The following is a 15272-nucleotide window of genomic DNA, read 5'->3' on the forward strand; positions in this document are numbered from 1 at the left end:
TCTCTGAGTAAAGAAGTTCCCCCTCATGTTACCCCTAAACTTTTGCCCTTTAACTCTCAACTCATGTCCTCTTGTTTGAATCTCCCCCACTCTCAATGGAAAAAAGCCTATCCACGTCAACTCTATCTATCCCCCTCATAATTGTAAACACCTCTATCAAGTCCCCTCTCAACCTTCTACGCTCCAAAGAGTAAAGACCTAACTTGTTCAACCTTTCTCTGTAACTTAGGAGATGAAACCCAGGCAACATTTTAGTAAGCCTCCTCTGTACTCTGTCAATTTTATTGACATCTTTCCTATAATTCGGTGACCAAAACTACACAATACTCCAAATTTGGCCTTACCAATGCCTTATACAATTTCAACATTACATCCCAACTCCTATACTCAATGCTCTGATTGATAAAGGCCAGCATACCAAAAGCTTTCACCACCCTATCCACATGAGATTCCACCTTCAGGGAACTATGCACCATTATTCCCAGATCCCTCTGTTCTACAGCATTCTTCAATGCCCTACCATTTACCATGTATGTCCTATTTTGATTAGTCCTACCAAAATGTAGCACCTCACATTTTTCAACATTAAACTCCATCTGCCATTTTCAGCCCACTCTTCTAACTGGCCTAAATCTCTATGCAAGCTTTGAAAATCTATTTCATTATCCACAACGCCACCTATCTTAGTCTCATCTGCATACTTACTAATCCAATTTACTACCCCATCATCCAGATCATTAATATATATGACAAACAACATTGAACTCTGTACAGATCCCTGAGGCACACTGCTATACACCGCCCTCCAATCTGACACACAGTTATCCACCACTACTCTCTGGTGTCTCCCATCCAGCCACTGCTGAATCCATTTTACTACTTCGATATTAATGCCTAACAATTGAACCTTCCTAACTAACCTTCCGTGTGGAACCTTGTCAAAGGCCTTACTGAAGTCCATATAGACAATATCCACCGTTTTACCCTCTTCAACTTTCCTAGTAACCTCATCAAAAAATTCAATAAGATTTGTCAAACATGACCTTCCACGCACAAATCCATGTTGACTGTTTTTTACTTCCAGTTTAGTAAGCTTTGAAATAATGGACTTCTATGTGATCTATACTTTCACGGTCTTGTTCATATGTTGAATCAGTACACTGCCTCAGATTAGAAGGATGTCTCTTTAAAATGGAGATGAAGAGGAATTTCTTTAGCCTGAAGATGGTGAATCTGTGTAATTCATTGTCAAGTCATTGGGTATATTTAAAGTGGAAGTTGACAGGTTCTTGATTAGTAGGGGTGTCAAAAGTTACAGGGAGAAGACAGGAGTTGAGAAGGAAAATAAATCAGTCATCATCAAATAGCGGTGCACATTCAGTGGGCCTAATTCTGCTCTTACAGAAGTTTGGGCACCCCTGGTCAAAATTTCTGTTACTGTGAATAGCTAAGTGAGTAAAAGTTGAACTGATTTCCAAAAGGCATCGTTTCTTTAATATTTTAAGCAAGAAAACTTTATTTCCATCTTTTACGGTTTCAAAATAACAAAAAAGGAAAAGGGCCCGAAGCAAAAGTTTGGATACCCTGCATGGCAGTACTTAGTAACACCCCCTTTGGCAAGTATCACAGCTTGTAAATGCTTTTTGTAGTCAGCTGAGAGTCTTTCAATTCTGTTTGGGGGACTTTCACCCATTTTTTCCTTGCAAAAGGCTTCTAGTTCTGAGATTCCTGGCCGTCTTGCATGCACTGCTCTTTTGAGGTCTATCCACAGATTCTCGATGATGTTTAGGTCGGGGGACTGTGAGGGCCATGGCAAAACCTTCAGCTTGTGCCTCTTGAGGTAGTCCATTGTGGACTTTGAGGTGTGTTTAGGGTCATTATCCTGTTGTAGAAACGATCCTCCTTTTCATCTTCGGCATTTTTTTTTACAGATGGTGTGATGTTTGCTTCCAGAATTTGCTGCTACTTAATTGAATTCATTCTTCCCTCTACCAGTGAAATATTCCCTGTGCCACTGGCTGCAACACAAGTCCAAAGCATGATCGATCCACCCCTGTACTTAACAGTTGGAGAGGTGTTCTTTTCATGAAATTCTGCACCCTTTTTTCTCCAAACATACCTTTGCTCATTGCGGCCAAAACGTTCTATTTTATCTTCATCAGTCCACAGGACTTTTTTCCAAAATGCATCAGGCTTGTTTAGATGTTCCTTTGAGCCTTTTGAATAGAACTTTTTGGCTGCAATGAGCAAAGGTATGATTGGAGAAAAAAGGGTGCAGAATTTCATGAAAAGAACACCTTTCCAACTGTTAAGCACGGGGGTGGATCGATCATGTTTTGGGCTTTTGTTGCAGCCAGTGGCACGAGGAACATTTACTGGTAAAGGGAAGAATGAATTCAATTAAATACCAGCAAATTCTGGAAGCAAACATCACTGTCTGTAAAAAAAAAAAAAAAAAAAAAGCTGAAGATGAAAAGAGGATGGCTTCTACAACAGGATAATGATCCTAAACACACCTCAAAATCCACAATGTACTACCTCAAGAGGCGCAAGCTGAAGGTTTTGCCATGGCCCTCACAGTCCCCGACCTAAACATCATCGAGAATCTGTGGATAGACCTCAAAAGAGCACTGCACGCAAGACGGCACAAGAATCTCACAGAACTAGAAACCTTTGCAAGGAAGAATGGGCGAAAATCCCCCCAGACAAGAATTGAAAGACTCTTAGCTGGCTACAGAAAGCATTTACAAGCCGTGATACTTGCCAAAGGGGGTGTTACTAAGTACTGCCATGCAGGGTGCCCAAACTTTTGCTTTGGACCCTTTTCCTTTTTTGCTACTTTGAAACTGTAAAAAATGGAAATAAATAAGTTTTCTTAAAATATTAAAGAAATGTGTCATCTTTAACTTTTTATGCCTTTTGGAAATCAGGTCAACTTTTACTCGCTTAGCTATTCACAGTAACAGAAATCCTGACCGGGGTGCCCAAACTTTTGCATGCCACTGTTTGTCTTATGGCTTTAGTTATAAAGATATGAAACTCAGAAACTACATGCTAGATATCTGAAATAAAAAATGCTGTAAGGCTTCGTAACTGAGGAAAGAAGAGTTTTTCAGCTTGAAGACTCTTCAACAGTTTGAGAATGAAGTGAAAACCAGTTTGTGTTAAGTTGCAGAGATGGTGGGGAAAGAGTAGAATAAAAAAGATACCTGATTGAGGTGGGGCCAAAAATTGTCATTGTGATCAGCTGTTTATGAAGCTGTCTGGTTGATAAGTAAGATTAATTAGAAGGGGACAAACAGTGCAAAGTAGTCTGAGCTGTAGGAAACACCACTCGAGCTGTGTCAGAGGGGCAGAGACTATTAATGGGGTGGAGAACAGGAGAAAACAATAAAAAGAATGGTAGTGCAAGGTAATAAAATGCAAAGCACTGCTCTGAAAACCCCAAAGGAATTGAGGAAGAACACTAGAGTGGAAATTTGCAATGCCAGTGTTGGAGTGCTGATTATATGAGATTTTGAATTTATTGCTAAGTCCAGGGTCAAAGTCAAAGAATTTATTGTCAAAGTGTATATATGTTTCCATATGCTTTCACTTTCTTGTGGGTAAACACAAGAAATACAATAGACCGTACCCAACGAGCCAGACCAACAACCAGTGTGCAAGAAACAGCAAGCTGCAAATACCAACAGCTCTCAACTATGCCAGAAGGAAGTAGCAGTAGAAAATCCAAAGAAGGCTTGTATGAGCTGCTGGTATGGAAAATTGTATTGTCAGGATTACAAGAATAGAAAGAGGAATGGGAGAAATTGTCAAGTTAGCTGGGCCAGTCTGATGTTTCAGTACTTACCGGTTTTTAGCCTATCCCCGGAAGTGGGCAGGGAGAAGTCAGGAATGGACCATTTGAAAATGTGGTAATTGGCAGCAAAAATGATACAAGACAAGAGCCTGATGTAGCAGGGCTATACCAGGAAAGAAAATTAGTGTGTGGACTGAGTTGAACAAAACTGAGGTTTCACGTATTCTCACAAACACATGGGCAAAGGTTCTACCCACCGGTGAAGGAAGGGAATATAGGGCCTTCTGTTCACTGGAAAATAAAAACCCTCAGGCTGTCCTTCTGGAGACTGGAAACTGTTCGATTTCAGTTTTCTGAAGGGTGTCAGAAGTATCGCTGATGTAAATGGAAAATTTTATTATTGCATAACCTCACTTTGTTATTTGGTTTTTACTATCTGCCTATCAAAGTAATTGAATTGACTGTAATACTTACATTTAGTGACTTCTAGTTGAAGCCCAGAGATTGCAAGGAAAAAGATCACCCAACTGCCAATGCAGATTATGTTAGTTAAACCTCTTCCAAAGATTAAGGGATACTTCATGAATCAATTCTATTAATGCTTCTCTCCTAAGCACAAATATTAAAAATTATATCTCTTGGAGTAATCTTTTCTGTTAATGAAATACTATGAATTTTCAGACTATCTGACAAGACGGTGAAGGAATACTCTGTGTACCGGCCTGCACTGCTCTGCTGGGGATTAGTGGACCTTATTTATGGTATTTTCAAGGTATGATATTTGTTGGTACAGGCACCAGATATGTCAACTTTGCCTGTTCTTTGTGGAACTAAATTTGATCATCCTAGTGACAGAACTTTGTGATTTACCTTTTTGCATGGGAATAATCAGTTACTCTGAACAAAGCTTTTGTAACATAAAAATTATTGTGGAAGTAAATCTAGTTTCCACAGTTTTAACACCAAGCTGGAAATACAGTCAGTGGTGTTTGAGTTGAATAATTGAGGTTGGGATGAGGATACTTTTATGATAGAATTGTGATCCTTTGCTCAAGCATATTAATCATACACTTATTGGTACAGTGGATTGCAGTTATTTGGAATACATCGGGACCAGTACATTTTGGCCCAATTAAGCGGCTGTCCCAATTAGCTCATGTTTCACGGAAATAATTAAAATGGTATAAAAAAGACAAACTACTATTTAACTGAGTAACAAATTATGTTTTAAATGAAAAACAGAACAAATTAGAACACTATCAATACAATACTATAAAACTGTATTAGTTCCTAATAGTTATCAATGGAGGAATTAATCCGGTGTGTACTGCCGTGTTCTTTTGATTGACTGTACATGAACAAAATCACTGTAAATGGACTGCCTTCATCCAACCCTTTCGACGATTGCATCCTCCAAGTCGTCATTTTCGTTGTAACGTTCAAGGTGATAGTCAATTCCTTCAAATCTTGGTAGTTCCTAACGTGTAAAAGTAGTGAAATCATTTCATTTTCACTCCCAGCCATTTCTGACATCTGCAAGCCTCAATGCTTGAAAATGCAGTGACCAAAACGGTTCTGAATTGTCTAACTGCCTATTTCTCACAAACCATCAGCAAGAAAATGATTTTTGAACTCAAACACACACAACTGACGGTATTTAAAAATTGTTTGCTCGAAGCATGGTGTAGTGTCTTAACAACCACATAAAGCATGCAGCTGATACTAGTTGGAAACTTCAGTAACAATCTCCAGCCCCAATTAAGCAGCATAACTTCCCAAATAAATTAAGGGAATCTGGCTTTTTTTTATTTGTTTTCGTTCTTTAATAGTTGTCCCAAATAAATGGCTGCCCCAAATCACTGATGGCCCAATTAACTGTAATCCACAGTATTTGATTTTTTTTCTCAATTTGCAAACTTTATGCCTTCTGCATCATTATAAATAAGTTACATTGATAACATTTATATTGCATTGTAAAATTTTTTAAAGTCATGTTTTACTTTACCACTACAGAAAGTTCCAACAAGTAACACAGAGGGTGGCTGGTCCTACTCTCTTGCTGAATACATTCGACACAATGACATGCCGATCTATGAGACAACAGAAAGATCCCTCAGAATTTTCCAGGATGAATTCATGACTGCTGAATCCTTTGCTGAATTCCTAGATGCTGCAGGTTGGTACTTAAATAAGTATGATGTAGTTATTGCCTCCCTCCACTTCAACATAGTAACAAGTGCAAACTAATACCAAGCCCTCAAATACACAGTCAGTCTGAAACATGCACCATGAAAGTCTTCACGACTGAAACCCAGCAATAGTTCATTTTCTAATGGATTATGGATTCAGAGAGAGAAAAATATGAATCTTTGCTTTTACTTTCAGATTCTCTTTCCAGTCAGAATGTGTTTCTCAATAAAATAATGTGATTCTCAATAAAATTATATTGTGGGCAAACAACTATACCTTAAAATGCCATAAGTAAAATATCTGGCAATCTGTGCCTTGCTATAAGGAGAGACTTGCTTTCAGTCCCCATCCTTCAATCCCCTACCTCAGTCCCTACTTTTCAAAGTTTGTCTCAGGGTGGTACAGTGGCGTGGTGGTTAGCACAACGCTCTACAGTACCAGCGACCCAAGTTTATTTGGAGCTGCTATATGTAAGGAGTTTGTACGTTCTTCCAGCGACTGTGTGGGCTGCCCCTGGATGCTCCAGTTTCCTCCCACATTCCAAAGATATACCAGTTGGTAGGTTAGTTGGTCATTGTAAATTGTCCCGTGATTGGGCTTGGTTACACTGGCAGTTGCTGGGCGACATGGCTCAAAGGACCTGAAAGGCTTATTCCACATTTTCTGTCAATAAATAAATAAATATTGTTGTATTTTCAACTTGTCAACTCCTGCAGTGGCTACCTAATAAAAGATTTATCTTGTGTTCACTTTCTTTAGGTCTCTTATCAGAAATTGAAGATCCCGACAATTTCCTGAAAGATCTCTTTAACTCTGTTCCCTAGAATGTTCCAAGTTAATCTGCTTTAAAACAAAGCAAATATTTAACTGTACTTTTAGAAATACTGTGTTTGAATTTTCACTTCTGAAATGATTGAAATTAATTTTAGGCTCAGTTCTTCAGCAATGCTTATTTAGTTACTACTCTTTCTGTGTGATTGTTCTGGATTTAAGATTTTAACGTGTACAAAGTAATGGTCGTTTAGCCTGACTGCATGAAGTACATTTGGTTTAAATTCCTATTTTGTTCTTGTATCCAGTACTTCAGTGAAACAAGACACCAATTTAAATGTTATGCGAAAACTCTGGTTCATTATTACATCCAATAAAATTAAATCATGATTCTCCTTTTGTTGTCAATCTCTGAAGTGATTCATTGTTGAAACAGACTAACCTTGTGCAGTTCCACCTCATTTCATTTTTGGTTGAGATTTACCTGTAAATGGAAAGGTGAATGGCAAAATTAATTTTCATAAGGAAAACACAAAATGAAGAACTGAGTACCAGCAATAAATACTGACGTGTAACCCTCATTAAAACTCATGCAAGGGAACAAATCCATTAAAACTATATTTTTTTTAAAAAAAACGAGGAATGCCTGAGTTAGATTAACATTTGAAATAGTTAAAACAATCTGTGCCTTTAATTCTGAACAAGCTGATGTTTCAGCTTTGGCAGAATAAATTTGCAAATAAACACACTTTTACTAATGAATAATTAAAGTTCATTGATCTGAAATATTAGCTTTTCTCTCTTCATCAAGCCAGTCTGATCACACAAAGTTTAATTTGTCTTCAATTTCACTGACTTGGAGAATGAACTTTATCCATCTTTAGGAGATTCTGGTAATCTCAATCCATCTTAAACTTCAAATCTTGATGTCCTTTGAATCCATTGTTTGTACCAAGTTGATTAGTGGTTATGTTCCATTGTGCTGTATGAAAGGGTAATCTCTTTCGCAGGATTTTGTAAACCTGATATTGTACGTGTGATTTTTGACATTATATACAATAGCCAGAACATGCATGACAGTGAATACATTAATTATCTAGATTTCACTGATAAATTAGAACTATTTACAAAGAAATTCATAAATTTAATTCTGTGCAATAATTCAAATCCTTTACACCTAAGACTTTTGCAAAATGACATAATTTCTTATAATATTGGGTTAGTTATCCAATAGGATTTAACATTCTCAAAGGCTTTGAGGCATAAGATTGATCTTGCACCAAAAGATAAAAATGAGGATTTTCTATTCTATTTGTTAAATGTAAGCATAACTGTTTTATTCTGAAATAATGGAACACTTAAAACATTATAATCAAATACAAAATTTCTCTTAACCCAATTGTTTTTTTTTGTTTGGCAGATAAAATTTTAATTGCGGTGTTCAAAGGGTGGGAATTACACACAACACTTTTCTGTGTAACAAAATTCACAAATACTACTGGAGCTGTCCCTGGAGAAAGCACTACAGTTGATGTGTGGTATGCAGACTGATAGCAGAAAGGCAAAGTGTAATATTGAAAGTGTCACTCTTGGAATTAAGGTGATACTTAACGCACTTACTAAATTAAACATAAACTTAAAGGAGTTGTAGAGATAAAATGATGGAAAATACTACCTTTTAATTAATTGTGTGAATTTCCAAATATAGGCATGGTCATTTCTGAAACAGGTAAAGTAGATGAACATGTTCTAAAAATATTTAATGTGATTCCTGTTGAGATCCATTGGTGGCCAGCTGCCAGTGTTCAGAGAAGACTGAGGAGTGAATGTGGTGGCACTGTGCACTGATCATCTGAGGCAGTGTTTTCAAACATTTTACATGTGACCCCTTTATACTAATGGTTCATTCATGTAGTTAAATCCTCTAGTCTGCACACAGACTATTTAAACGGGCAGTTATCGGCAAATTTTCAGCGACCCAGGACCGATGAGAGGTTGTACAGACTTTGAAAGTCACTGGCCCTGAGGTTGGGCTACTTCACTTCCTCTCACCAGAGCTGGGAGAAATGATTCTTTGTCCATTCCTGCCATGAGGTTGAGTTTCATGAGCAGGGCAGACGATTTCTTAAATGTCACATCACAAGCAGACTGCCACACCTGCCCCTCTTCCCCAACCTGACATCGCACTGATCTAGGCCAGTGGTCCATGAGTGTCAGGGACCAGGAGTGAGTGCCATTGCTATTACAAAGGAAAAAGTGCTAGGCAAAACTCAAAGATCTTAAGATGGATGAGTCACCTGGACCAGATGGACTACATCCCAGAGTCCTGAGAGAGGTTGCTGAAGAGATGATGGATGCATTGGTCATGATCTTTCAAGAATAACTTGATTCTGGCATGGTCCCAGAGGACTGGAAGATTGCAAATATCACTCCACTCTTTAAGAAGGGAGGAAGGCAAAAAAAAGGAAATTATAGGCCAGTTAGCCTAACCTCAGTGGTTGGGAAAGTGTTAGAGTCTATTATTAAGGATGAGGTTTCAGGGTACTTGGAGATTAATAATAAAATAAATCAAAGTCAGCATAGTTTCTGTAAAAGGAAATCTTGCCAGACAAATCTGTTAGAATTCTTCGAGGAAGTAACAAGCAGGGTGGACAAAGGAGAGGCAATGGAAGTCATGTACTTCAGAAGGCATTTGATAAGGTGCCACACATGAGGCTGCTTAACAAGATAAAATCCTATGGTATTACAGGAAAGATACTGACATGGATAGAGGAATGGCTGATAGGCAGGAGGCAGTGAGTGGGAATAAAAGGAGCCTTTTCTGTTCGTCTGTCAGTGACTAGTGTTGTTCCTCAGGGGTCAGTATTGGGACCAGTACTTTTCACATTGTTTGTCAATAATTTGGATAATGGAATTGATGGCTTTGTGGCAAAGTTTGTGGATGATATGAAGATAGGTGGAGGGGTAGGTAGTGCTGAGGAAGCAATACAATTGCAGCAGGATTTAGACAAATTGGAAGAATGGGCAAAAAAAAGTGACAGATGGAATATAGTATTGGGAAATGTATAATAATGCATTTTGGTAAAAGGAACAATGATGTGGACTATTATCAAAACTGGGAGAATGTGAAACATCAGAGGTGCCGAGGACTTAGGAATCCTCATGCAAGACTCCCAGGAGGTTAATTTACAGGTTGAGTCTATGGTAAAGAAGGCAAATGCAATGTTGGCATTTATTTCAAGGGGAATAGAATATAAAAGCAAGGAGATAATGCAGACCTTTTATAAGACACTAGTCAGGCCGCACTTGGAGTATTGTCAACAGTTTTGGGTCTCATCTCAGGAAGGATGTGTTGTCAATGGAGAGAGTCTGGAGGAGGTTCATGAGGATGATTCTGGGAAAGAAGGGGTTAACATATGAGGAGCGTTTGGCAGCTTTGAGCCTGTACTCACTGGAATTTAGAAGAATATGGGGGGATCTCATTGAAACCTACTGAATGTTGAAAGGACTAGATAGGGTGTTTCCTTTGGTGGGGTTATCCAGAACTAAAGGGCACATCCTCAAAATTGAGGGGGGACTCTCTAGAACAGAGATAACGAGGAATTTTTTTTTTAGCCAGCAAGTGGTGAATGTGTGGAATGCTCTGCCACAGACTGCAGTGGAGGCCAAGTCCGTGGGTATATTTAAGGCAGAAGTTGATAGTTCCCTGATTGGTCAGGGCATCAAAGGGTGTGGCGAGAAGGCACGTATATGGGGTTGAATGGGATCCAGGATCTGCCACGATGGAATGGTGGAGCAGACTTGATGGGCTGAATAGCCTAATTCTGCTCCTATGTCTAATGGGTCCACATTTACTGCACCAACCGATACGATTTAGTGGCTCAGAGAGTGTAGGTGGCACTCAGCGTCTTTGTACTGGAACAAAGAAATTGCAGTAGAGGTCTAATGTCGAATCTTGGAACCTACAATTTAGCTCAGACTAGTTATACTTGCACTAGAAGCTGTTTAATCAGGTCCATGTGGTTATAAGGGAACAATGAAATTCCAAATAGGGTGATTAACTTTTCAATGTTTTCAATGCTTTACAGGAATTTAATTAATTAAAGAATTTTTCCACACCCTTGTACATTATTCAGTATTTTTTTTGATGTTCTCAGCAGAATATAAAAAGGTGTAGTTGTGTGGTTCTCTTTCTTGCACGAAAGGTATCTTTGATTGCATAACTTGTCTTAATCATAAGCTTTATAACCTAACCTCTAAAATAATTGTCTGGAAGGGTGTGTTAACTTGCTATTGGTACATGAGGTTTGTTTTCTTTTTGCTATTAACCTTTCATTGCTTTCAGACCCAAAAGGGGTAATGCTGAAATAGTCCCATTTCCACAAAACATCATTGACAATCTTATCCCCTGGAGTTAATTTTCATTGAAAATCCATTACTTCAATTACGGAAATATAATTCCTGAGGATATCCGGGCTTTAATCCTTGTGGGTGAGATGCTGAAGGGGTTGGAATAAGGCTTGAGAGTAGCAAGAACACCAGCCAATTGCCATAAATTCTATTAAAAGAAAAGACTGATTTTGGAGCAGAGTGCAGTTAAATTACACCTTAACAATAAACCCCCAACTTCCTGTTGTACACTTACGAAATATCATAAAAAGATAACATGGTTACAACCAACCATATAACTGAAGCTTGTTAGACTAATGCAAACAGTGTGCATTTGGCTTTAATTGGCCTTTGTGGGTTGATTATAGTCATAAAGTAAGCCTGCTGGAATTTATAAAACTTCATGGCCAGGAAACTTGTTAAAATTGGGAACTCTTGTTCCATGCAGCATTTAAGAAAACAGTAAAGCATTCTTCCAACTAAAATGGTGTGTTCTTTGAATTCTTAAGATGCCTCAAATACATTTTCAGACATAAATGAAGCAAACAGGATAACCTTGGTGTCAATTTTATGGTCCATCAATCAAGATAAACAGTAAGAGCAACTAAGAGAAAAATGAAAATGATAAGGTAGAAGGGTTGGACAGGAAGTCCATTACAATCAGGTAAAATGTTCCATGAGAAAATAAAAGGAATGTAAAAGTACTTTCAGTGAAAAGAAACTGATGAGTGTGGATGAACAAAAAAATCCTGGTTTAAATAATTATTAAAAATAGTGAACTGGTATGCACAGTCAGAAAATGCCATGGAAATAATTACAGTAGTAACCTTACAAAAGCATTGCAGAGCTAGAAGGAGTGGGGGTAAGACCAAGTATGTAGATCTTTCAAAGAGCCACACAGATGCATGTCAAAGGACGAAGTTACGAGAGTCATCGGGAATTTCAATATGCAGATAAATAGCAAAAATCAGGTTTGTGGTGATCTTAGATCCCAAGAGAGAGAATTTGTAGAATGCCTCTGAGATGGCTTTTTAGAACAACTTCTGGTTGAGCCCACAAAGGGATCAGCTGTTCTGGATTGGATCACAAGCACAAGAAAATCTGCAGAAATGGGAAATCCAAAGTTACACACACGAAATGCTGGAGGAACTCAGCAGGTCAGGCAGCATCTATGGAAAAGAGTAAACAGATGATATCTCGGCCAAAAAGTTGACTGGTGAGGAAGGCAAATGCAACGTTAGCATTCATTTCAAGAGGACTGGAATATAAAAGCAAAGCTGTAATGCTGAGGCTTTATAAGGCACTAATGAGGCCTCACGAAGTACTGTGAGCAGTTTTGGGCCCCTTATTTAAAAAAGGATGTGCTGCCATTGGAGAGGGTTCCAAGGAAGTTCACAAAAATGATTCTGGGAATGAAAGGCTTATCTTATGAGAACCGTTTGGGCCTGTAGTCACTGGCATTTAGAAGGATGAGAGAGGATCTTCTTAAAAAAACCTATCAAATGTTGGAAGGGCTAGATAGAGTGGATGTGGGGGAGTCTAGGACCAGAGTGCACAACCTCAGAAAAGAGGGATGTCCATTTAGTACAGAGATGAGGAGGAATTTCTTTAGCCAGTGGGTGGTGAATCTGTGGAATTCATTGCCACTGGCGGCTGTGGAGGCCGGGTCATTGGGTGTACTTAAGGCAGAAGTTGATAGATTCTTGATAAGTCAGTGCGTGAAAGGTTACCGGAAGAAGGCAGAAGAAGGCAGAAGAATGGGGTTGAGAGGGGGATGGATCAGCCAATGGCAGAGAAGACAGATGGGCTGAATGGCCTAATTCTGCTCCTATGTTTTATGGTCTGAATAAGTAGCAAATGCCACGTGCAGTTCAATGATCAAATTTCTCATGATATTGATCTGTAAAACCTACTTTTATTTCTCCTGCCGTGGATGATTCCTGACTTGCTCTGTATTTCCAGCATTTTATTTCAGATTACCAGCGCCCGCATTTATTTTCTGGGTGATTTTGAGTTAATTCCTTTAGACTGAGTATGATTAGGTTGTCTAACACTGAGAGGTGAAAGCATCTGCAGCAAAGTCAGGCAGTGGTACTTGCAGGGACGAGGCGGAAGAGCCTAGTGTGTCACCAGCGAGCAATCCATGGTCGGTTTGGGCAGGGGACACCCACCGGCTGGAGGTTGCAACATAATGGCACAACCAAACAATGCAACAAAGCACTTCTACTTTGTAAAGGAACATGGTCAGTGATCAGGTAACGAGAGAAGCGGCAGGCTTGGTGGACTGCCTTTATAAATTGGGGGAGTCGCTTATCCGTTGGGGCAGTCGGCAGATCCATTCATGGGACTTGATCACTGTCCGGACCAAATGTTGATGGCTCAGCTTCCCTGCACTCTGAAGTGAGAGTCAATAAAGGAACTCTTCCTTCTGGGCATCAGTACTAAGTTTCATCCCCATAACTGCCAGCTATAGAAACCAGCATCTGGTTCTTAGTAGGGCCAACAAGACATAGCATGTTTTTATAGTGCATGTTTGTAGAGTTACTGTTTCCCCCGCAGAAACAAATGCACAGATTCCAATCATAAGCAATAAATCAGTGTGGAAGGCATGCAAAGCAAAGTTTTTCACTGCACTGCAGAAAATGTGACCATAAGAGACCAATTATCAACATACTGGGTATCTAGAGGATCAAGGAACAGCAGGCTTGGTGTAGCAAAGAGACATAGACAAATACTTAACTTTTGTTCATTATCAAACCTGTAGATTTCTACAAACCTGCTGTCATTACTTCACACAAAAAAAAAACAAGCTTTGTTATATATCTCCTCACAAAGCCCCCTTTTCCAAATCTCCTTTCTTCTCCAACATCTTTAAGTAAGTTGTGTTCTCCCAAGGTTTGGTAAATCTTATACAGAATTTATTTTTCATAACTCGATGAATATTTTTGCCCTGCTGCAGTTTTGAAACAATTCTTAATCAACCTTAGTAGGGATGTCCAGTGGGATACTCCACATTACCTGAAATTCTTGTCCACATCTACATCATGTGAAAACACTACCTTGGTTTTAAAGTGTTCACTATTGACAGCCAGAAAGAACATCAGAAATAGGAGCAGGAGTCGGCCATCTGACCCGTTGAGCCTGCTCCACCATTCAATAAGATCAAAGCGGATCTGGTCAAGGACTCATCTTCACCTACCTGCCTTTTCCCCATAACCCTTAATTCCCCCACTATGCAAAAATCTATCCAACCTCGTCTTAAATGTATTTACTGAGGTAGCCTCCACTGCTTCATTGGGCAGAGAATTCCACAGAGTCACCACTCTCTGGAAAAGCAGTTCCTCCTCATCTCTGTCCTAAATCTACTCCCCTGAATCTTGAGGCCCTGTCCCCTAGTTCTAGTCTCACCTACCAGTGGAAACAACTTTCCTGCCTCTATCTTATCTATCCATTTCATACTTTTATATGTTTCTATAAGATCTCCTCTCAACCACTACTCTTTTGATGCCTGCCTAATGTATAAATTGACAGTCTTTGTATCCAAAATCCTATGTAGGGACAGTAGAAGTTTCCTGGAACTCAACGTTGGAATGGTCAAAGTCATCATCTTGTGTCTCTGTTGTAAACTCTGTTCTCTATCCATGAACTCCATCTGTCTCCCTGATAACTGAAACTGAACCAGACTGTTGAATTTTGGACCTTTCATCTATGCCAAATTCATTACCATGCGTTTCCAACCTTTAAATATTGGCCGCTGCACCCCAGCAATTCCCCCGGCAGACCTGTGTGTCTGTATCTCTCTCTGTGTTATGTATCAAAATGAGCAGTAACCCCAATGCTAATTTGTCAGGAGTTTGACTGGTTTCTCTGCTTTCTGACCCCTAACTAGTTTCACTTTAATACCACCCAACTTCAATCCCACAGGCTTCAATTGTACCCTTTGAAAGATCAATAAATACGATCCTACTGCTCATTACCACATGGCCCTGCAATTTTTCCCATTATTTATCGTATTCCCCTATTAAATTTATTTCTGAATCTGTTCCAAACCCTCCTCATAGCTATGTCCAATGTAACGAATACCGATATATAGATTAATGCAAAAGAAGAATTAACAGCCCAA

The 15272-nt window shown here is 39.1% G+C and overlaps 1 protein-coding gene and 1 long non-coding RNA gene across 10 annotated transcripts in view; one reads left to right on the top strand and one right to left on the bottom strand.

The window, feature by feature from the left end:
• The window catches only part of ubr4 (ubiquitin protein ligase E3 component n-recognin 4), a 216145-nt gene extending 208990 nt beyond the window's left edge, over positions 1–7155 (top strand). For all 9 annotated transcript variants that reach the window (XM_072245454.1, XM_072245455.1, XM_072245456.1 and 6 more), the window contains 3 exons: positions 4481–4571; positions 5813–5975; positions 6749–7155. In XM_072245454.1, coding sequence (XP_072101555.1) covers positions 4481–4571; positions 5813–5975; positions 6749–6813 — 319 coding nt within the window. In that variant the 3' untranslated portion in view covers positions 6814–7155. The remainder of the gene's footprint in view (positions 1–4480; positions 4572–5812; positions 5976–6748) is intronic.
• LOC140188807 (uncharacterized) overlaps positions 5003–15272 on the bottom strand; it is an 84022-nt gene continuing 73752 nt past the window's right edge. The window contains exons 3-4 of the long non-coding RNA XR_011883396.1: positions 7203–7244; positions 5003–5276 (exon numbers count right to left, since the gene is read on the bottom strand). This is a non-coding gene — a long non-coding RNA (uncharacterized lncRNA). The remainder of the gene's footprint in view (positions 5277–7202; positions 7245–15272) is intronic.

This window comes from Mobula birostris, chromosome 27 (genome assembly GCF_030028105.1).
Source record: "Mobula birostris isolate sMobBir1 chromosome 27, sMobBir1.hap1, whole genome shotgun sequence".
Taxonomy (NCBI): domain Eukaryota; kingdom Metazoa; phylum Chordata; class Chondrichthyes; order Myliobatiformes; family Myliobatidae; genus Mobula; species Mobula birostris.